The sequence below is a fragment of the Meleagris gallopavo genome, chromosome 3 (genome assembly GCF_905368555.1).
Source record: "Meleagris gallopavo chromosome 3, MGAL_WU_HG_1.1, whole genome shotgun sequence".
Taxonomy (NCBI): Eukaryota; Metazoa; Chordata; class Aves; order Galliformes; family Phasianidae; genus Meleagris; species Meleagris gallopavo.
Window position 1 is genome coordinate 58,423,576 of NC_139406.1, and position 22,679 is coordinate 58,446,254.

The following is a 22,679-nucleotide window of genomic DNA, read 5'->3' on the forward strand; positions in this document are numbered from 1 at the left end:
CCAGTTTTACCTTTCATCTTGATTCCTTTTCTTTGCTATAGTAGTATCAGCTGGTGTTGTCTTAAAGAGCAATGTCTGATCTTTAAGATAATCTATACATATGTCTGTTTTAAGGATAATGGTTGTTCATGTGAATTATCAGAGCTGTATACAAAATTGTGCCATTAGACAAATACTTCCTTGGTTTTAGTGGGAATCATCGAGATGCATATTAACCTTTAATTTTTCTTCTTCTCACTGGTTGGTTGTAGGTATCCTGTGGTTAAGTACAAAATAATTTAGTCTTGAGCTATCTGGTCTTACCTTTTTACCTGTAAACATAAATGAATATCTAAAATCAGGAGTGATAACAAGAAGTATGGAAGTGTTTCAAGTTTGGACATGTGTATGAAACCGTACTTAAATTTGTGAGGGCTTCACACTCGGCTTAATTTCTGTCGAAGTATTTGTGGTTTAAAGTGTCTGCAAATTTCAGAACTTCTGAAGTAAAGCTAGGAATCTGGAGAAGCACAAACCGATACAGTCACAACTGTGCAATGCTTAAAGGACACCGTCATTTGCAATAGCATTTAGAAATACTGATTCCTCTTACTCATCTGCAAACCTCTTCCCACATCTTGAGCTCAGGGCTGTAATGGAACCTATTATAGGCAAAGGTCTGTGACTCAGCCATCGAACCATTCAAACTCTCGGCTTTTTAATTGGCACCATTAAATCTTTAGCCGTTTTTCTCTCATAAAATGCGTATCATTGGTGTAAAATGAATTGCTGCTGAAGATATATTGTACCTTTTGCGTTTACATTTCTGTGAGTTGACAGAACTGTAGGCGATTCAGTTGAGTTTTTCTGTTGCTTTCTCTTTTACATGCTTTGGAAAGTGAGCATGGAAATGGCCTCAAGTTGTGTCAGGGAAGTCTCAGGTTGGATGTTAGAAAAATTTCTTCTCTGGAAGAGTGGTCAGGTGCTGGAATGGGCTGCCCAGGAAGCTGATGGAGTCACTGTCCATGGACGTGTTCAAGAAACATTTAAATGATGGACTGAGGGATGTGGTGTAGTGGGGAAAAACTGATGGTAGATGGATAGTTGGACTGGATAACCTTGGAGTTCTTTTCCAATCTTAATGATTCTGTGATTCTACAACGCTGTTTTGGGGAGACAGAAATCAGGGGAGATGACTTAAAGAACACAGTGAAAATTAAATGCTCGTATCTAAATATATGATTTTATTTTAAAAAAGATAGCTTTTAACTCTCCTGTTGTTGTCTTTCCACATACTTAGTATACGACATCTTTGTTTCATATATGATACCTTGTTTTGTTTGCATATACTCTAAGTCTGCTGCAAGTAAACTTCACAAAACAACAGTAAGCTATAGGATATAAAAATGTTAGTGTGATTTTTAGTACGCGTATTTTAGCTGATTGAGTTTGCTGTACGACAGCAAACTGCAAAACTGAGAGTTCAGAAAGGTCAGAAGTAGGACTGTCACAACACATTCCTCATGCCTACGAAGCAGGGTGCAATCTGCAGTTACGTTATCTCTGTTCCCCTTCTTTCAGATCTTCTGTGATATAAATTGCTGTTCAACATATCTGCTTGTATTGTCTGAGCTACCGCCTGATGATTTATTTACTATATATTATCCAGTAAACAATGTTGTGAATATCACTCTATCTCATAAAAAACACTGACTCTTCCCACAAGCTCTCTCTTTTCATATCTTGCTAAAGAATTAATTGCTAACTGAGTTCTTTTATGGTAATTTTAATCATAATAAGAAAAACCTCAACAGCTACTAGTGAATTCATCTTCTAAATTCTCCTCTAGTATGTTTTCCCCACTTTATGTGAGGAAGCCCAGACAGACAGAGTGCAATGGATGTGGGCCTTTTTAGCATACAGCCAGGCTGTATAGCTCTGATGCTGAAGCTAGTGGTTATCTAAATAGGATAGATGCTTGGGGCTATGGTTGGTGAGCACTTCTCAAGAAGAGGGGCCATGGCAAGCCCTTTGCTGGAGACCCACGTTTAGGAATAAATGTGTTGTTTTACAAAAGAGCAGCAACAATAAACAAGGAAGCATTTCTTGAAAGAACTAGAAAAGTATCATGGTGAGTTGAGAACTGGTGGGGGGGAAAAAAAAAGTTATCTTCCCTGATGTTTACTGCTTTGATCGCAGACCATCTCTTTGCAGTCTGTCCCTTTTCTGAGCTTAGGTTTTCAAGGTAGCCTGAGTCTTCTCTTTAGGATATTATCTTAGTTATTCAGAGCTGATTTAATCTAGGAGTCTCTTCCACCCTGTGTGCTGAACAAGACAGCAAGTTTAGAAATAGCTAGGAGAAGTCAGTCTGTATGTTTGAGATACTACTTTGAGTCAAAGTTATGTACCCAGAAGCAGAACTTGCTCCATAAGTTACACTAACTGGAGTACTTCTTTGTTCTGAAGGATTTGAAGTAATTAATTGAAAATGTAAAATACATATACAGCAGTGCATGTTCGCTATTTGGCTTGTGGAATGACTCATTTGGTTGTTGGAGAAACCTTTGAATTTCTAGATAAAAGTGGATCCGAAAAGTTAGTCCAAGTTATATGGAAAAACTAACAGAAGTAAAAGTGGTAGTGAGCTTTTGGATTTTCTCTTCTGAGGTGGAACTTCTTTGTAACTGAGGAAATGGCATTTTGCACAACAAAATGTTAACTTTTAGTTCATTTTAAGCAGTGAATCCCCTAGTAGTAAGCATGCTCACATGTGCTGTGAGATTGAAATAGCAACAAGTAAAACATCTTGAAACTTAGAGGAGACATAAACAATAGGAACAGGATGATTGAGGTACTGTGGATGACATTGTGTATCAGAAGACATTTCCCAGATATGGCCTTTTTTGGATCTGAGATCAGATCCTTCTCATCAGGTTATGTCAGTAAATTGAAATATGAAAATGGGGGAAAAAAGTTTTAGGCTAGGGTTAACTTATGGCACCACCAAGGTGACAGATGATTTTACCATATTACAAATCTATGGGATTGGATGAATTATATGAGTGTTTTTATTGTTTATTGTTGTTTTTTTTAATTTGTAGCAGAACAGTCTTGAGTACAGGGTGTGCTTTCATTAGCTCAAGTAATGAATCCAGAACGTTTTGTCTTTTGATTGTGGATACAATGCACTTTCACCTTGGGGAAAGGAGAAATGGCAAACAGAAGAAAAGGTATATTTTATTACTTGTCTGGTGGGGTCTGTTGTAAGTCATCTAAATAAAATATTGATCAATAAGAAATTTTTCAGCTCTAAACAAACCAAATTGCAGTTTGCGTAGTAGTGGTGTTTCCTCTAATGCTTTAAACTAATTTTGCTTAAGTTTGTAAGCCACACTTACAAGACACCCTGCCAAAATTGAAAAATCTTGCTGCAAACAATAGAAGAATTCAGGGTAGTTTGTTACTTAATGAAAGTACTTACGGATTTTATTGTGAAAGTATGGTATACTTACGTAGGACTTCCTTTCTGTGTACAGGAATACAACTCAGATTTGAGTCCTTTGTAGTGTTTGGATTCTTAAGCATGTGAGGCCATTTCCCTCATTTCACATGCTATTAGAACACGATTAAATATTTATACTTTTAGGGAAAACTTGCTCTTTTTGTCATGTGAGCTTACAGGTGAGAGTAGTGATGAGGTTCTCATTAGAGTTTCCCTATGAATTGTATCGAACAACAGTTTAATTATAACTTTTTTTGTATGTGCTGGCTTAAATGTGCATGTCTGTAATCTGAAGGGAGGCTTAAAGTAACTCTAAAACATAGAATTTGGGCTTTTTTCCCCCCTAGGTACGTATGGAAGGTGCTGGGAAAGTGATAGATATCTTACATCTTACCTAAAGTCTTACTACATACACCAATATTCTGAAAGTAAATATAAAACTATCTTGTTTGTGGCTGCAATATCTTATTGTTTATGAATGTATCAGCAACAATTATATCTACAGCCACTCAGTTGCTGCCTTCATTTATTTCTGTGAGAAGGCTTGCTTGACAGTGGAGAACCCTAGGCTGCCTCCCAAGACCTAGACATCTCTTGATGTTGGTTAATCCCATTGAAGATCCTTAGAAGAGGGTCTGGAAACTGCCCTGGTGCCAGGGCTGTGAGATACACAGTGTGTGGCTTGCAAGGAGAAAAATTCACAAGGGTTGGCTGTGCCTAGTAGATTCCCAAGGCTGGTAGGGCTCCCCTGCAAAGATATTCATGCCCAGAAGGGAAGTGACGGTGTGTGTACCCAAGTGTGGCAAATAGCTGTAGAAATGAAGGATATAAGCTGAATTTGAGGATTTACTGATATGGACACGGTAGGAGGGGAAAAAAAAGAAAAAAAAAAAAAACAAACATCATAATATGCAGTGGTGTCATGTAAATAGATTGGGGCAATGTGCAGTTATATCCACAGCGCTCTTATCCGTGCTCAACTCTACTTCTAGAGTACTTCCATGTAGTGTTTGCTGCAGTTGGTCCTTTGGGTTCATTGCTGGTGTTCTAAAGCTTTTCACTCTGTCCTTACAAGCAACAGATGAGAGCTCACAGTGTCTTCATCAAACTGGTGACAGTTCTGAAGCTTGCATTTATGTGAATGTTAGGCAGACAGAAAACAAGAATTGTAAACTTGCTGAACTGATCACCTTTGGCTATATCCAGTCAAAACAAAGCAAAAAACAGGAAAAAAACCCAAACATGCTACTTCTCCCTTTTATTTATTGTTTTCATTTTCTCTCCCTCAAGTTGAGTATGTTTTACTTGAGGTAAAAATATAAGAAGATAAAGCACACTTCAGTAGCGATTTTGCAAATCAGAAAAGAGGGATAGCTTTTAAACTTATGCCTACACTGCATACTTGATATACTTAAGTATACAAGATGTGTATGTGTTCTTAATTTGTGTGCCTACTGTTTACATACGTAGCTTGTTCAATACTTCTTCCTGTAAGTTTCCAATGTTTGGGTGATGTGTAATGCTTTAGTTGCTCTTGCTGCTTGCTGCAGTGAGAGTCTGGACAGAATTTCTTTGTCCATTACAGTCAGGTGAAACAGCAAGTTGATTGATCTCTGGTTTTCCCCATAGTGATAAACCTGATGCCATCTGCTCATGTCATGTTTGTTTGAGTTTTGGTAACACTACAGAAGTATCCTGATGGAAGGGACTGGGAGCTAATTAAGGTCCTGTTTAAAAAAAAATAAAACAAAAACAGCAGAGCGATTCTAAGTCTCTTGTGGAATGTCAAAATTTTAGAAGACGTTTATTATTTTAATTACTATCACTGCTCTGTAAGCTCATACGTACCAAGTCAGAACTGTGGTATTGGGTTTTCTCTTTCTGGAGGAAAGGGTGTTAAGTAGAAATTGTAATTGATAGATAGGGGTATTACTTGTGATAATGGGAATGCAGTGTGATGGAGGAACTGGTGACATAGAAGAAAGGTTGAATGGCGGCATGTGTGGCATCCAGTCACTTCCTTGAAGGAAATCTCCTAGTGGAGGAAAGAGAGCTTGTGTGTAGGACAGTATACTTCTCGGCTTCCTTTATGAACCTGGATTTCAAAGCATGGCTGTGAAATGTACCCCAGAGAGGGCAGATGTGCTTATTTACTGTTATAGAGTGAACATCTTTTTGGAATGTGGAAGCCAGCCTGAGAACAGCGGCTCTGCCTCTATATATACTGTTAGGCTAGGTTTGTCTTTCCATGGCTGATGTATTTTACTAAATACAGCTATAGTGATAGGACAAGGGGGGAACAGTTTTAAACTGAAAGAAGAGAGATTTACATTAGATGTTATGAAGAAATTATTTAGAGGGTGGTGAGGCATCGGAATAGGCTGCCCAGAGAAGCTGTGGATGCCCTGTCCTTGAAGGTGTGTAAGGTCAGGTTGGATGGGGTCCTCTGCAGCCTCATCTGGTGCGGGGCAGCCTTGCCCTTTGCACTGGGATTGAAATTAGGTAGTTCCTTACACCCTAAGCTGTTCTGTGATTCTGTTGGGGGGGGAGGGAAAAAAAAAGCTGAAGCATTGTACTAGGTGATCTGGAAACCAGTTCACCCCAGCACTGTTTTTGGTTTACTGCATGATTTTCCTTTTTTGCTTGGAGTTGTACAGACAGCATCTTGTTTTGGAGGGGTTGGAAAAGACCAGTGATAAATCTTGGGGGTATCCTAATCCAAAGAGTTCTCTAGTAAGCATTAAGTCTCTTGACTGTGCTTGAGTAGTGAACAGACATAACTTCATGATGGAAATATCTCAGTTTTTCAGTATGGGTCTTTGCAAAGTAAGGTGTTTAAAAAAAAAAAAAAAAAAAAAAAAGATATTTATGGGCCATTTTCTGGTAATATTCCAGAGCTATTTCTGGTCTGCCTCACATTTTCCCACCTGTTAGCATAACACAACTCTGCAAAACTTGTGTTGTTAAACTCATGTTACCATGTTTCTGACATGTTTACTGCTTGCTAATAGAGTGTATGCAAATCTGTGGCTGGTCAGGGAAAGCAGTGCTAAGGTAGCGTGCAAGTTACATCAGCAGCAAGATGAGTTTTGCTGCTAGAATTCTGTGCCTCATTGTCCCACCCTCGCCGTGTGTCACTGCAGTTAAAACTAGTAAGAATAAATAAAAATTACAAAAATCCTGAGTCCTTGACCTGTCTTACACAGTGATGATGGAGAGTGGAGAGTAGGTCCTGGGCTAACTACTTCTGTATAATATATGACTTCTGTATAATATATGGCTTCTGACCTGCATGCAATGGGAACAGCCTTATACTACTAAACTAGGATATATTAAGAAGTAACTTGTCACATAAAAGTATTAATAAAAATGTTTGTCTTTTGGCCCATTCCGTTAACAGTTATATACTGTCAGTGTGGTAGCTCTTGTAGATTCTTACATGAAAGGCCAGCCTGGAGAATACGTGTTTCATTGTCTTAGGAGTGGCATTTGTCTGATACTGTCTTATCTACGTTGGTGATTTTGATCCATGGTCAGCAACAAGGAGAGCTCTCTTCTGGAAAAATGAGTTATTCTTGAGCTATGGACTCATCAGCAGTCATGGCATGAATATCTCTCACTTCGTGAGCACAAAACAGCATTGCTACATGTGATTACTGTTAAATATGATGGAACGTTTGCTTTTTGGATGGCTACATTAGTGTCATTCATCTTTTATAATCTATGTTACTCTATAGAGGGCATGACCAGAAAATGAAGAATTTTAATGCTATAGTTATGTTGAGACTCAATTAAAAACACCGCTTTTTATATAGCATATCTTTCTTCTCCCACACAGTAACTGGTTGATATTGTCAGTTGCAGTAGCAATGGATGAGCTCTTGCAGTGGTGTCTGAGAGCACCCTTTCCATTCTACTGTTAGGATGCTGCAAGCATTGGTATTGCAAATGTCTTGATTCAGAGATTTTTCTGAAAACTTTGGATCAGTATGTTTTAACTTTTCAGTAGTTCCATCTGCTTAAAAATATTCCCTGGTAGCAATAACAGAGTAGAAAGATTGTTTAAGAAATCAAATGATAGTGAAGTTCTTCTGCAACAACACCTGATTTAATTTTTTTATACAAATTATTTTTAAGTATTTATTGCCAGGGTATTAATTGAACCCTCTTTTCTGTATGTTTTCATCCATATCTTGTACAAGTATGGCAAGAAATTCTGTAAACTGGAAGATTTCTGTTCTGTTTGCAAAATAGATGGTATTCCATTTTCATCTGATACAGTCTTATTGCAGAAAAGATCACTGACAACACTGGTAGGCTTATAAATGCAAGTTGTCACCTCAGAACTACACTGTGTTTCTGAATTAGCTTTCTGAATTAGTGATGCGTCAGAGTTTCAGCATCATGTTGCCCCTCCAAAGCATTTTCATACCGTAAATTAAAAAATGTATATACAACTTTGGTTCAAGGCAGGCATTTCGCAGAATAGGGAAGGGAATTATCACTCACAATAAAGGAGGATAAACTGACTGGTAAAGCACATCTTGGGAAGAATTGTGTGAGTGTATTCTTGAGGATATTTCTGGATTTCTGCTACTATAGGAATTTGTACAAGGAAATCTCTGAAGCTGTGTTGATTCCTATGCGCACTGCAGTTTGTACTGACACATGAACTTCACAGAAGGACAGTGTCTGAAAAGTTTCTGCTGGGCTAGAAGAGCCAAAGAAGCTTAAGCTGGAGGGAGCAGCAGGGCAGGCCTGGTACTGGAGGCATGGAGGGGGCAAGTTGAGAACTGCAGGGACAGAGACGTGCATACAGACACGAGGCAACTTTCCAGATGATTTGTTTAGAGATGAGTAGTTTGCTCTAAATAATCCAGAGGGATGACGAGTTCTTTCATTAATTTTTGAAGGAAGAATTATGGGGCAATCGATACATACAATGACTTAAACGTTGTGGACAGTGCTATCACGAAGGATATGAATCCTCTGCCTCTCCACAGAGCTGCTTCCAGAAGTGCTGCTATAGTTCTTCCTTTGTTTTAAAAGAACTTTCCTTGGTCACAGGTTGCTATTTAACTTTTCCCAAGTGAAGGTGATAATTTAAGCTAGAATTGTAATTGCTGCAAAAGAGAATACTCAGTAATAATTTACCTAACCCAAAAATTTCTGTTGTATATATTGTGTTGGAGGGTCTTGTATTTTGGAACCAGAGGGAAGTGATTGGTTGCTCACTCTGCCGTAACACAACTCACTTGATAAACCAAAGTCTAAGAAAATTTGAGTAACTTCTGGTTACAGGCAATCTTTTAAAAAAATGATGGAGGAGATTGAGAGAGTAGATATTGAAATAGTCCTGATTTAAAAAAATAAAAATTAAAAAAAACAACAACAACAGAACAAAACAGAGGGAGAGACTTTTGTTGTTTAACACTGATGTTTAAATTTCACAAGGTTTGCTGAGTCATGTCGCATACATTGCTGCTCTTGTTTCACCATCCTACGAGCTCAATATTGGCTCAAGCTGCTGCTCTACTGGGGAGCTGCCACTCATCTACTTTCAGCACCTAAGTACAGTTGATTGCGGTTCAATCCGTGTTCAAGCAACAGAGGGATTCTCCTTAGCCTCCCTTGGTGCCGCTAACCCTCACTGGGTTAATCCCCCATCCTGTCCATCTTGCTACTTTACATAAGAGGCCTGGTTAGAGGCGTCTATCGCTTCTTTGGGCTGCAGAGAATGAGCTTAGATCTAAATATGTGAGCGGCCGTGAAATGCGGGCAGCTTAGTTTTTAACTTACCAAATCTTAGCTGATGTATGTTTGGAAGTTTAAAAATAAGTTTTCAATCTAGAAAAGGGAAACTTAGTGTTCCAGGAACAATACCTGAAACACCGTTTCCTTGTAAAACTGGCTCTGATGTCGTTGGTTTTCAGTGATAAGCCACGAGTGCATTACTGCCCTGGTAACCTGTTGAGCTGCTAACGGTTTGAACGCTCAGAGCTGCTGAAGAATCGCTGTGTTGCTCTAATAAGCTGTGATCTTTAGCAGTGTCCTGCATTGTGATATTGCACGTTAATAGCATTGATTAACTGTCGGACGTGGGGAATTGATGAGAAAATATCCATTGTAAAATTAAATGGTATTACTGAAGCCTGTTTTGTGCTGCTGGTTAGGGAGGTGACTAGACCCAGTAGGCTGTGCTAGGAGTATTAATGTGAGCTCCAGGTTTTTTCGCATGATTAAAACAGGCCATCTGTTCTTTGTTAAATGTTTACAAAAACAGCTTTTCTCTAAAAGATTTAAAGAGATGTGGGTCTAGTAAACATACCAATATTTTTGAGCACCTTTTTCACCTTATTTCAAATAATACCAAAAATAATTCCGCTGCAATATCAAATAGGATTAATACCTATTTGTATTTAATCTTCACTGATTCCTCTCCTATGGAAGATTAAATTCTGTACCAACATGCTAAATTATGGCTTTGTTATGGTTAAAAGCAGGAGGGAGAAGTGACTTCTGTCAAATACGCAGATAGATTTTTCAGTCTTTTGGTAAAAATTCACAATATGCATCTTTTCCTAATTTGTAAATGGAAAATGGTGTTCTTTCATCAGAAATTATGACCCTGTAACTAGAATTAATCCTTTGTGGATCTAAAGAAGAACTATTTGAAATAATTCCCTGTGGTAGGCTTAAACTAATATTTACTAGTGAAAGCCTATTCTTCTTCCCGTTCTCCCCTTCTAAGAAAGAGCAGACAACTGGTTTGGGGTATGAAAACGCATCTCCTGAGCTGCTTCCTCTCTCCTCTGCTCACCAGACTTGTGCTGCTCCTACACAGCTTCACACTAGGGAGCAATGTGGGGTTGTCAGTAAGGGATGTGCTGTTTTAGAATATTGCTAAAGTGCAAACACAGACTTCCTAGAAAAGAGAAGTTATCGCACCCGTTTCTTTGAAAGAGCGTTAGGTTTAGAAGATCACATGTAAGTGAATTACAAAACATGCCAAACCTATGGAGATAGTGGCACGTAGCAGAACCACTGTATTTTCAAGTAAAAGGAAATACAACCAAATCATAATTAGAGATGGCTGTCTGTAGCTTAATGTCGGGGGGGCGTGAATGATACAAACCAAAATCATAGCAATTTGATTTGTATACCTACCCTGGCATGGTAAATAAAAGCTTGTAAGCACTGTGTATTTGTTTCACGTGTAAAGTTTGCACTTAATGTAGTTTTATGAGTCTGAGAATGTGGATAAACTTTTTGAGGTAGGAAGAATATGAGTTTTCATGGGGTGACACCTTACAGAATTGCACTGAACGCAGTGATAGGGAGCACTGAATACTACAGCATGGAAACAGTTGCTGCCATGTAACCTTATGGCCAGACCTTGTCATAAAACTGCACATGTCAGATCATGAAGGGCTGTCATTGCTGTCGTGGAACCTTGGAAAGCTCTCTACCTTATGCTCAAATTTGGTTGTGACCGCGTTGGAAGTTGTTCAAACCATGACTAGAAAAAAGATGATATTTTTGAGTTACATTAAAACGGTAACAAGAATTCTCAAGCATATAAAAAACTTCATACTGTTTTCAGTGACACAGCCCTATTACTAACATAGGTAAAATCTTGAAAGTTTTACAGAACTAAATTTAATTCTTCAGCTGGATTTCTTGCAGTTTTTAGTATTTGTTGGCTTGGCTGCTTTGCATGTTTCAAAAGAGGAAGAAAGAAGTTGAAACAGTTGACTGATTTTATTCTAGAAAGTGTATCACACAGAAGCTTATAGATGACAAACAAATAGTGTATTACCAAACATAAAGCACTTTTTAAATGCGAATTTTTACAAATAATGGAAAACTTAAGATTTCTTGTATGTTAGGCATAGCAAGTGAGCAGTATTTAAAAAAAAAAAAAAAAAGACTGAGATTTGTAGTAAACAGCTCAGTGAAGGCATTGGTGAAACCTGGACTCAAAGTGTCTGAAAATCAAACACAGGATGCATGAGATAGAAAATGACAGAAGATATAGTCATGTATGCATTGGGAAATTTAGAAGTACTGTTCTGAAAGCCTGTTGATTTAAAAAAAAAAAAAAAAAAAAAAAAAAGTTATCAGTGATCTGTGTGATATTCCTGTCCTTTCCAACATAAAAATAAATAGTAAGCAGTAAAAGCACATAATGGTATGAGGTACAGAGAAGACAGTTTTGTTCTGTGTCACATAAGAAACAAATCTGAGGAGACATTCAACTCAATTCATTAAATGGACCATTAAAAACAATCCAAAGTATATGTATTTTCTGTAATGCATAATTGGCCTGTAGAACTCATTGGAATCACTGATATCCAATTTTATGAACTCTCCAGCATGAAGTTATCCAGGTATTACTGTGACCACAGCTTTCTAGAAGAGGTGTTGATTCAGGATGCCTGATGTGAGATTGCCTTGAGGTGGAGCTGATAGATGTGGTAGTAATTAAATGGGTGCATCAGATTGGCAGTGTAGCTGAGTTTCCATTGTGACTAAGGCTCTGCTGAGCTTAATAGTATCTTAATAAACAAGAGGAGGATGGAAGCCTGCAAAAATTTAGGTCAAGACAAGTAGCCCCATACCTTTGGTCAGCTTCTTGGGTTTCCCCTCTGTCCTGGAGTCTCCTCCAAAGCAAATCAGAGTGTCTAGTTCATAGCAGTCAAAACTCTCCCAGAGAGCAGAAGGGGTATGTACCCTCCCTCCCTTGGTAGGTCTGCTCCTTCTGCTGCTTGGGTAGTTTCTGAGTATGCAGGTATACTCAGGGCATAATGGGTTGTTGGTTTTTTCTTTTTTGCTACTGGGAAGAAATGCTGAAAATAGTTTACAGTCTAAAAAAAATTCATGTGCATTTACTTTCTCGTTAAATGATTAAGAATTTTATTTTCCTAAATCTTAGGAGACAGGATTTGTAATCATTTGTTGCATACTTGCTGTTCTCAAGTACCATTTGGAAGAAAAGAGAAAATGTGACAAATAACCTTACAAACAGACTGTCCTATTCCTAGAAGTAACATTCTTATTTCCACACTTTGTGACCATGGCTAATGGGGAATTCTTGTACTAAGAGTTATGCTGACTTAATTTCTAGGGAAAAGTAGGAGAAACAGAGATAAAGAGGATGAGAAGATGGTCTGATCCTCTATGCAGCTTTAAGAAAAGCATCAGTTCATTGTCATGCTAGCACTTTTTTTTTCTTGAAAATCACCACGGTCATGAATGTATAGCGGCAGGCAGGCAGTGAGAAGCAGGTCAGAGCTTGGATATGCTGCAAAGTCAAAATAGAGTTCAGATGCTTTTTCTTTGCAGACTCGTGGATATTTGGGTAGAATAGAACTATTAAAGAGAGAACTTCCAAGTATATCCAATATGCTTAGTCTAAGCACTTTGCATCTGTATAATTATGCAGAGGTTTTCCCATTCTTTATGAAAGTCCGACATAAGTCTGATACACTACATAGAGTTTGAAAAAGGATGCTTTTGCAGTTTCACAATTACATAACATAATATTTTGTCCAATCTGTAGCAGGTTTCAATTACAAGCAGGGAGCTGTGCTTCTTTGACATAAAATGTAACCATATATTAAATTTAAAGTGACTTAAACCTTTGTGTGCTGATCAAAATACTTACTATCACAGCATGAACCAAGGTGAATTAATGTGTAAATACAGCTTGTGAATGTCTTTATTTTCTTACTGCACATCCAGAATCAGACTTCAACATTTTTTATTTTTTTTTCCTGGAGGACAAGATCTCAGTGCAACAGAATCGCAACAAGTTATTCTACTAATAACTACTCTGAATACAGAAATGTCTGAAATAACAATTACTGTCCTTTTGCATCTAAGAGTTAAAGAGTCTAAATGTTTTCTGTAATTCCACTTTGTATACAAGCTTGATTACAGAATAATTTTACCTTTGCATCAAGTATTTCTGGTTGCTTTGCCACCATTTTAACTGCAGAAAGCTTTGTTGTTGTTGTTGTTTTACTGATTTGCTGTGCAGCATTTCAGATGTGCTACCTAACATAATCTCCTGCTTCGTATTTTCTCCCACTGTTCCCTCTTGCTCCAAAAGAGCAAAGTTTTAGAAATCGAAGTTACAAATCTACAATTTTATTTCTGTTTGTCTCTCTCAGCATTCTCCATCGGAACCTTTTTTAGAGAAACCAGTGCCGGATATGACTCAGGTTAGTGGACCGAATACCCAGCTAGTGAAAAGTGACGATTATCTGCCATCAGTTGAACCGCAGCCACAGCAAAAGAAAAAGAAAAAGAAAAACAATCACATTGCTGCAGAAGGTCCCAGTAAAAGTTTTGGTAAGGAAGACTTTCCTGGGGGACTTGACAGCCAGAATCTAAGCAGGAACTCAGTGGATTGCTCCCAAGAAGATAAAAAGAAAAAGAAAAAGCCCAAGGCAAAAAAAGAACCGAAGGATCCTAAAGAGCCCAAGGAAAAGAAGGAACCCAAGACCCCCAAAGTCCCTAAGACCCCTAAAGAGCCAAAGGAAAAGAAAGCAAAAAATACCACGCCAAAACCCAAGAACAGCAAAAAGACAAGGTAAGTCAGAGGAAACTTCTGTATGTTATGGAGAACAGCGTTTGTGGGATTTCTAGGTGATCTGTGATCTGATGGAGTGAGTGGAGAAATCTCGTTTTGTCTTTTGTCCTCAGTCATCTGCAATACCATGTTTTTGGAGAAACTGTCAGGCACATTTCTCTTGTTTGGCTTTCCTGTTTATGGCTACACAATTTCTCTAAACACGTGGGAAAGGCAGAAGTCTTTGCCATACCCAGCAAGGTTAGTTTTTCTTTTCAAGGCATAAACATTTCTGAATGTTAGGTTTCAAAATTAGCTTATTTTCTTCTGATGCTGGTCTATTCTTCCGTGTGGTTTGTATATTAAGAGGTGCTTCAACAGTAATTTATGTTTGACCAAAATTCAGAGATGAGCGGCCTAGAGGAAAAAAAAAAAGTTTTTGTCCAACTAAGGAAGTTCAGCACTGTTGCAAGCTGTACAACTGACTTAATTAATGTTGACACAAGCCGTAGAAATTTGTTTTTTAAAAGAAAAAAAAAAGTTTTTCAATGAATATTGATGTGTGAATATATCCCTCACTCTAGAGGTTATACTCATTTTACTGTTTCATGTAAAGACAGTTTTGCTACACAGAGTCTTTGTAGATAAACCAGATGCTTCAACCCTGCTTCTCTACTGTTTTCACTCGGCATCGTGTCCCTTTACAAGGATAGGCTTAAAATACTACTGAGTAGTAGGAGAGAACAAACTGCTGTTACACATGAGTAAATACGTCATAGATAATAACAAAGATTCTTTCCTTACCCCTCAACTCCCTAAACACCATGATTATAATGCTCACTTGAAAGAAAACTGAGAGGAAAAAGACATTAAAGCTCAATTTTTTTTCATTTGTATCTAGAATTTCTTACAACTGTTCTGAATTTGTTCCAAACATCTGAATCTGTTTTTCAAGATGTGGCTAGTGTTATAAAATATAACTTCCAGATGGAAGCACAGCCAGACTTGGTTAATCCGAATCAGTTTGCAAAATCCATTTGTATCAGGGTTTTAAAATTGCAGCTAATGAATCAGCTTTGCATATATTCTGCAAGACTGACTATCAGTGGTTAGTTCTGCTTCAGCTAAATGAGGCACAGATAGTAATAAACTACTTTCTCCTTTGGCAAGAATGAACTTTTTTTCTCAGTTAGCAGAGACAATGTTTCCTGAAGAACTTAGAAATACTGGCTTGTAAAATCAAATGTTGTCTTCCTGATCTGGCATTGTGGACTGTTCAATAAATTACAGTTGATTAGCCTATCCTATTGCAGAAGTCATACAGACTGTGTTTCAGCCTGTCCTACGGGTGATTTTATATACAGAGTAAGTCACAGCTTAAAAAAAAATGCTTCAAGCTGTTTCTCTCAGTGTATGTTTTTGAAACCAAAATACTGTATCAGCCAAAATAACCTTTGTGCTCCATTTCCAGATATTCGTAGGCTTAAAGGCTGAACAGGCCATATTACTGCATGGCATTGAGCATCTCCTAGCAATTTTTTGCACCAGGAAGTAGAAAAAACATTTACTGCAGGACTAGTCAATTAGTGTACTTTTACAAGGACCTGACTGCAGTGAAGCTTTGTTTAATAAGCAACGGTTAGAAAGAGTGGCTCAGAAACATGCCTGGTTCCTATGGCTCTGCTGGATATCAGACCTCAGAACTTGTCTGTCCTCTCCACTCAATCTTCACATCTCTTTGCACGCCTTCTCTAAGTCCTGGGACATGCTGTGCAGATTAAAGGAGCAGTATTTCCTTTGAAGGAACAAATCACTGCTTTCTTAGTTGTGTCTCTGGAAAGGCTTTATCTTCTTTCCCTTGCAATAACTCTTGTACGTGAGTAGCTAGATGACTACAGTATTCTGCTATTTCCTAAGCCCTGTTGTTTTACCTGTGAGAGAAACATGTTTTGAGCAGCACTGAAGAGCATGTGTTGTTCCTTATGCTTACACAAAGGTGTTGAGAAAGTTTATTTTTTCCCTTAATGGACTTGTCTTGCTGTTACCAACTGCTCTTTTGAAAACAAGGTTGTTCTCATTTTGTCGGCCTCAGTATCAAACTTCTCCAAAGAACTCTGATGTTGTGTTGGGATGCTGTGCTGCTTTGGTAGAATTTTAACTCAGTGAAAGGAAATTTGCTTGCTTTGGCAGCAAATTTTTCGCAGGCTGGGGAGTCGGTCTAAGTGACAGATCATTGCATCAAATTTTTAGATGAATCAACAGCCCAAAAGATTAATTGTCTGAGCTGCAATATTTCAGCAGCGCTAAGTCTCTCCGATATCTGAGTAAGATTCCAGCAACTTAACGTAGATTATGGTGTGATTATATACAAGTGAAATTTTATGATGAAAGTTAATAATGTGTGTGGCATGAGTGTGCTAATTACTAATAATATCTTTCAGTATTTTTAATTTAAGCATTGAAAAGAATGGTGTGATTTCTTTTTTTAGATTTTTAAATGCTGTGCAAAACCAAATGATTTTGTTTCCCAAATAAGCTAATTAGTTTAAACTAGAAGAACAGAGTTACACTCATAAAATTCTGATAAATAAAGTCAGACATACACATGTATTTATCAAAAGCATTATTTTTTCTTTTGGATAGAGTGTTATAAGCCCCAGTTAACTATTTGACACAGGCTGCATCTTAACCATTTTGTAATGCAATACAGCTCATAACATAGCCCTGTCTGTCATTTCAGTTTAAATTTTGACTAACAGCATAAATCTTTTCATTAAACAAACAAGCAACGGAGAGAAACTTTGTCCTTCATGTGTCTTCTATATTTGGTGTAAGTTGTGACAAAATGAGCAGCCTGCCTCACTGAAAAGCAGCTTCATGTGATGGACAGGTCAGATGGGAGGAACGGAAGAAGCTGATTAATTGCATGCTTGTTTGAACTGTGAGTCCTATGACATCTTAAAAAGAAAGAAAGCACTAAAATCAGAGGCTACTGTGTTGTACTGTCTAGTTTGTGACTTGGAAAGAAAGATCACGTTAATTCGTTGTTATGAGCCCAATCCTGCCAACACTGAAAGCCAGATAAAGCAATGGCTGGTTCAAAGCAAACAAACAAAAAAGAACAATGAATCTTCTGTAGTCCAAACTAGTAAAGATCAAAAGAAAAATGCAGGTATACCTGAGATCACCAATGGAGGTTTTTCATTAAATTGCTCAGTGCAGAGTATTATGTGGCCTTTTCATGTTACTGAGCCAGCTTCAGGCACGTGCAAAGCATGCAGGTTATTTCAGTAGTAGGACTATTTGCCTTTCCCTGTCTAAACTGCTAAGTCATGGCTCAGATGTCTGTTCCTTCTGAGCCTGTCCCTGGAGAAGATGTGGAGCACCTGTTTCAGAAGATCACACTGCAGCACAGCTGATAGCTCTCCTGCTGCTTCCTGTGAAACCTTAGAGAGTGACCACCTACTAATGTGGGAGAAGCAGGAAACAACTTGAAAGGGCCAAAAGGCAGCTCCTTGTGGGAACTTGTCCCTTTTCCCATCTCCTCCAAACAGTATGCTGTGCTTTGCAGGGCTTCTCTAATCTGCTTCCTCCCCTCCTTGCAGCAGGAGAAGCTCTTGTCCTTCACGTACATGCAGCAGCTGCCTGGGAAGGAGGTTAGGGTGAGTGGGTAGGCAGGCTGCTGCTCCCAGAGCACTAGCATACCTACCTCTTTTAGAGAGGTGGAGACTGACTTCTTTGGCACGCAAATAAGCTATTTGTTGTGTAGGAAAGGGGATGGCTTCTTGCTGCGGAAGTGGGAATAGGCTGCTGCAAAGGGGAGTGGTGTGAGCAGCAGGATGCAGTACCTTAGGGAGACAGAGGACAGGAAGAGAGGTCCCTAGGTGGTACTGGTAGTTTCCACTCCAAAGCTCAGATCATTCTGCAAAAGGCAGGAAGGAGCTGCCTGTGGGAAAGGACAGGAAATAATGCAAGATTTCCATGCACGTGTCTGCAGAGGCAGTTCCTCTTCACACCTGTCCTCATCTCCCTTTTGAACTACCCCAGCTGCCAAATATTTACCTTTGTCTTCCCTGCAGGCAGGCCTTGTGGGCTTCAGCATTACCAAAGCTTACTTTTTAATGATTCAGCAGAGCAGTCAGGCTGGAATAAACCTTATCATCCCATTGTTATTTTTCCTACTTCTGTTACATGTGAAAGCATTATATAAAGGGGATATGTTTTAATTTAAAGATAAGATAGTAAAGAAAGTCTAAGTCCTAACATTTTGGGAGCGTTTAAGGGTTTGTGGTTTTGTTGCTCCACAGTGGATGTAGAACATCTTTCTAATCCAGGTTCTAGTCAGGAATTTGTCATGGGAGAATGTTCCCAAATGGAAAAATAGGGATCAGTAGTGTGTCTGACTTGCCTTGGATGTTTAGATTACAGAAAAGGGTTAATTATTTCCCTCGTAATCCTGTGAAACATCCCATGCTTTTTGGGGTGTTTTGGGGTCAGATGGTTCAGCTCTCTAAGATCCTGGTATCTGACCTTACTCTGTAGGTGGCTGCTGACTAAGTGACACAAAGCACAGTTTGTCAAAGATGGTATGCTCATTCTCAAGTTGTAATTCATGCTTTCTTCTATGTTATCCTACTTAAGTTTTCCTCTTCAGACCTTGTTTTCCTTAGTGGTATTCTCTCATCTGACCTTCTGCAGGTTTTCTTCTCGCTGATCCCCTTTTGTCAGTGTGCTGTGCAGGCCTCAGGGATAAGAGGATAAAACCAGAGAGTAGTACTGGACATCTCAGTTGTGAGACAACTAATCTGAAATGTCTCTGTGTTTTAACTGTGAATAGAAGGACTGGTTTTGGCTAACAGAAAGTGTTTTGCGTGGATGCAAATACCTCCTCAGTTTCTCCCAGATTTGGAATTCTTGTTTGGGGTCTGTAGACTTGTCTCTAGTGGGAGTTGGTTAAATCATACGTTCAGTCGTGTAAAAACACATATTTAAGTTAGTTGTCTAAATGCACCTATTATAGTTTGCCATCTGCAAAGTACTATCAATGTGCATTCCAGGCACACTGAGACACAGACTAATGGTAATTCTAAAGCCACTAAAAAATACTTTCCACCCCCCTGTACTCAGATAGGGAAAAGTAATTCTGGCCCAGCCGAACAGCGTCCCTGAAGGGCAGGAGCAGGGTGAGGTAGGCCGAGTCAGCGTGGCTGGTAGGAGCAGATCCTGCTGGCCAGGTGAAGCCTCGCTTCACCCAGAAGGATAGCGCTCTTTTTGTCCGCTTTATTTCTCCTTCACTTTCCCTACTTTTCACGGCGAAGCTGTGGCGGTGTATTTAACATCGGCAATTCTCCCGAGTTCAGAGCTTATATTTCTCAGTGGAGCCGGGCTTTGTTCTCCCAAGTTGGCGGCGTGTGTGTGTGTGTGTGTGTGTGTGTGTGTGTGCGTGCGCGCACTGTTAGCCAGCCTGTCAGGGGCGATGCGAAATGGTGTCCGGATGACTTAGTGCGCGGCTCCCTTACGAGTGTGACTCAGTCTGCCGAGGCACGACCCGTGGGTATATATAGGTCACGGAATGCTCGCGGGAAGGCGTTCAGCTCTGCCACCAGGAGCGGGGGAAGGTCTGACAGGCATTAGAAAGCAATCTTTGTCGGGGTGGATCTGCCCGAGCGCTCCAGCCTGCGGCTGGGCCTTTGTCTGGGCCGTGTCGGGCTGTGCCAGCCGAGTGCTGCCGGTGCTCGTTCCCCGCCGTGCTGCAGGAGGATGTCTTATCCAACCTGGGCCATGCTATTCTTCCAGGCTTTAAGCCTGTTATTCATAGGCGCTGGTGCACCTGGGGCACGGCAACTACCACTGAACTTAATTGTACGCTTTGCTCTGATTTATGGAGGTCGCCTGCAAAAAGCACCAGCCTGTCAGCTCGCTTCAACCTGGCAACCCTCCAGCCCCCTGACAGGCCCACCTTTGGTTTGAGCACATCTGAGAAACGTGGAAAGTTCGGTGCGATGTTTTGTCAGGTTGTGTTTGGGTGATTTTCTTCGTTTGTTTGGGGTTTTTTTTGTTGCTTTTTTTTTTTTTGGAAGCAGCTTGGCTGTGATTTCATAAAAAAAAAAAAAGGGGTACAGACAAAAAAAAAAAAAGAAAAAGCAAAACCAACAACAACAAAAAAAGACAAAAAAAAAAAAAAAACAACAACCCAAAAAACCCGCGGCCGCGCAGGTGTCGGAGCGTTGGGCGCTGATTGAGAGAAGCAGATGGCTGCAGTCGGTGGCCGCCAGCCAGCGGAGCAGGTGCTGGTCACGTGGCCGCGGGTTGCCAGGGCGATGCGAGCGCTCTCGGCGCGCAGATGAAAGGCCGGGGGCCCCGCTTCAGCTGTAGCATTGTGTAATTTGTGGCAGTTAGAGCGGAAATAAACGCTGGAAATGGAGCCGCGTAGCAGGGGAGACTCCCGGCCATGTGCGGCCTGCGCCGGGCGGCCGCGGGAGGCAGCGGCTGCGGGCTGTGCTCTGCGCTGAGGGCTCCGCTCCGGGTGGTGGTGTCAAACTTCTTCCTTCCATTCCCCTTTTTTTTTTTTTTTTTTTTTTTTTTTTTTTTTTTACTTTTGGTAGAAAACTGTCCCATTTTCAGGTGCTTCCTCCTTAAAAGGAAAGCTTCAGTGCCATGTAATTGCACTGTAGTAAGAATTTATTTTCAAAATTCCCATTTTTATGTTAACTTTTCTTTTTAACTGAGTGTCTGTTGAAACACATTCACACACACCCCCCATATATGTACACAAATACATATATGTATATAAAACCATATTCAGAAACTTCTAATTACTGCTCCAAAGTGTGCCTCTGGTTGACCAGTGTGCAGGAGAAACAAACTGCAGAGCGTGTCCAGGCTGTGGAAGTGATGCAGGAGAGGAGGAGAAGCTGTGTTGTAGTGGCTGCAGTAATGTCTGGGGTTGGTACTTTCTGGTCACCAGGTAGTGGTGCACAACTGTACACCAGCAGCTTTTCTTTAAATGTGTCAGCAGCTCTTCAAGCAGCAGCTGTCAGGGCAGTGCTAGGCCTGAAGGATCTGCGGAAACCCACCCAGCCTGTGGAACTGAATGTGCTGGTGATGTTTAACTTCCAGCATCACTTCTTACCCTTTGCTGTCTAAACATTGTGTCTCTATTGCTGGAGATTACCTCACTGCTTGGCTTGGTGGCAATGTGTTAAAAGCTGGGCTGTGATATGGGAACCTGCAGCTTCCCAAGGTTGTGATATGGTCAGAAAGATGTAATCCCAGCTCCTTTGGTGGTGAATGTTTTCACGAAGGGTGACAGGAATGGACTCTAAACCTCTCTCTGTCAGCAGTGGATATAGCTTGCAGATGCTGAGGTACCGGGTTTTATTTCCCCCTCATCAGAGAAACAAAGATAGAAAACCTGTGTTGATGTGTTAAGGTGAGCTAGCCAGTCTAGGTAGCTGCAGCTGATGGCAACAAGCCTTATCGGACCAAGTGCCTTGATCCCTCTATGCGGACCCCACTCTGCTGCCACACGCAGCCATCGCATGCCTCAAGTCCTCATGTGTGCCCTGAGGGCTGGCACTGAATCTCTTGTGCTGTTCCACTGCTTAGAACTGTAGGCTCAAGTGCAGAATTCTTGCCATCGGTGGTACCGCTTCCTCTGGCTCAGCTTGCCTAGTTGACGTGGGGAGTGGCAAAAAAAAAAAGTGCAAGTGTAACCCTGTTTGTATCCATGTGTGTCAGTGCTGTTTTCAGAAGGTGCAGGTTTTAAACAGAGCAACTCTTCTTTACCATTCTCATTTCTAGTTTCTTGTTGAAGGCACTAAGATACTGAAGGGAGGCTGATTCCTTATTCTGCTGTTAAGGAGAGGGAAATATACAGTAGTGGCCTGTGCATCATTGGGTTTTTACAGTTACGTTTAAAATACTTTAATAAGGCAAGGCAATTGACAGTAGTAAAGTCACTGAAAATAAATATCTATCTTGCTGATTAACTGTTCTGTTAAGTGCTTTTTGCTTACTTTTTAATACAAATATTGATTAAAAATACCTTTGTTCTAGTAACAAGAAAACAGATTCAGAAACTAGTGCTGCGAAGAAAAAGGTTAACAAGGGAAAGGAAGGTTCTGAAAACTCAGATTTGGATAAAACTCCACCACCTTCACCTCATCCTGAAGATGAAGATGATCCAGGAGTTCAGGTAATGTTATCTCTCAAGTTCAATGTAGACTTCGGCAATTGAATTGTATGAAATGATAGTTCTCTCAGTTTGCGTTGTGGAGATAGAGATATGTAAGTATTTACTGTGTTGATTAGAATGACATACCAAGAAGGTGAAAGCTAGAAGTCACTGTGGTGAATATTTTACTAAAACAAGTGTCGTTCTTCATAATTTTTGCTTTACAGTCTTGTTATCCTTAGATGTGTGCACGGTGCTGCTGAGCTTTCGTATGTTTTCTTCCGTTACTGCTTGCAGTTAGGACACTGAATTTTCTGATCTGTCGACTTTACGTGGCATTATGAGGTTTTTCTTATAAGCGTCTTGTTTCTTCTTTGTGTCAGCTTTGGAAACCTGAAATCAAGCACAAAATGTGACAGAGCAGGATGAGAGAAATTTGCATGTCG

At 39.9% G+C, this 22,679-nt stretch overlaps 1 protein-coding gene across 7 annotated transcripts in view; it reads left to right on the forward strand.

Annotated features, from left to right (window-relative positions):
• CHD7 (chromodomain helicase DNA binding protein 7) overlaps window positions 1-22,679 on the forward strand; it is a 126,242-nt gene that overhangs the window by 56,443 nt on the left and 47,120 nt on the right. For all 7 annotated transcript variants that reach the window (XM_085221170.1, XM_085221167.1, XM_085221172.1 and 4 more), the window contains 2 exons: window positions 13,657-14,078; window positions 22,116-22,254. In XM_085221170.1, the coding sequence (XP_085077296.1) occupies window positions 13,657-14,078; window positions 22,116-22,254 (561 nt within the window). The remainder of the gene's footprint in view (window positions 1-13,656; window positions 14,079-22,115; window positions 22,255-22,679) is intronic.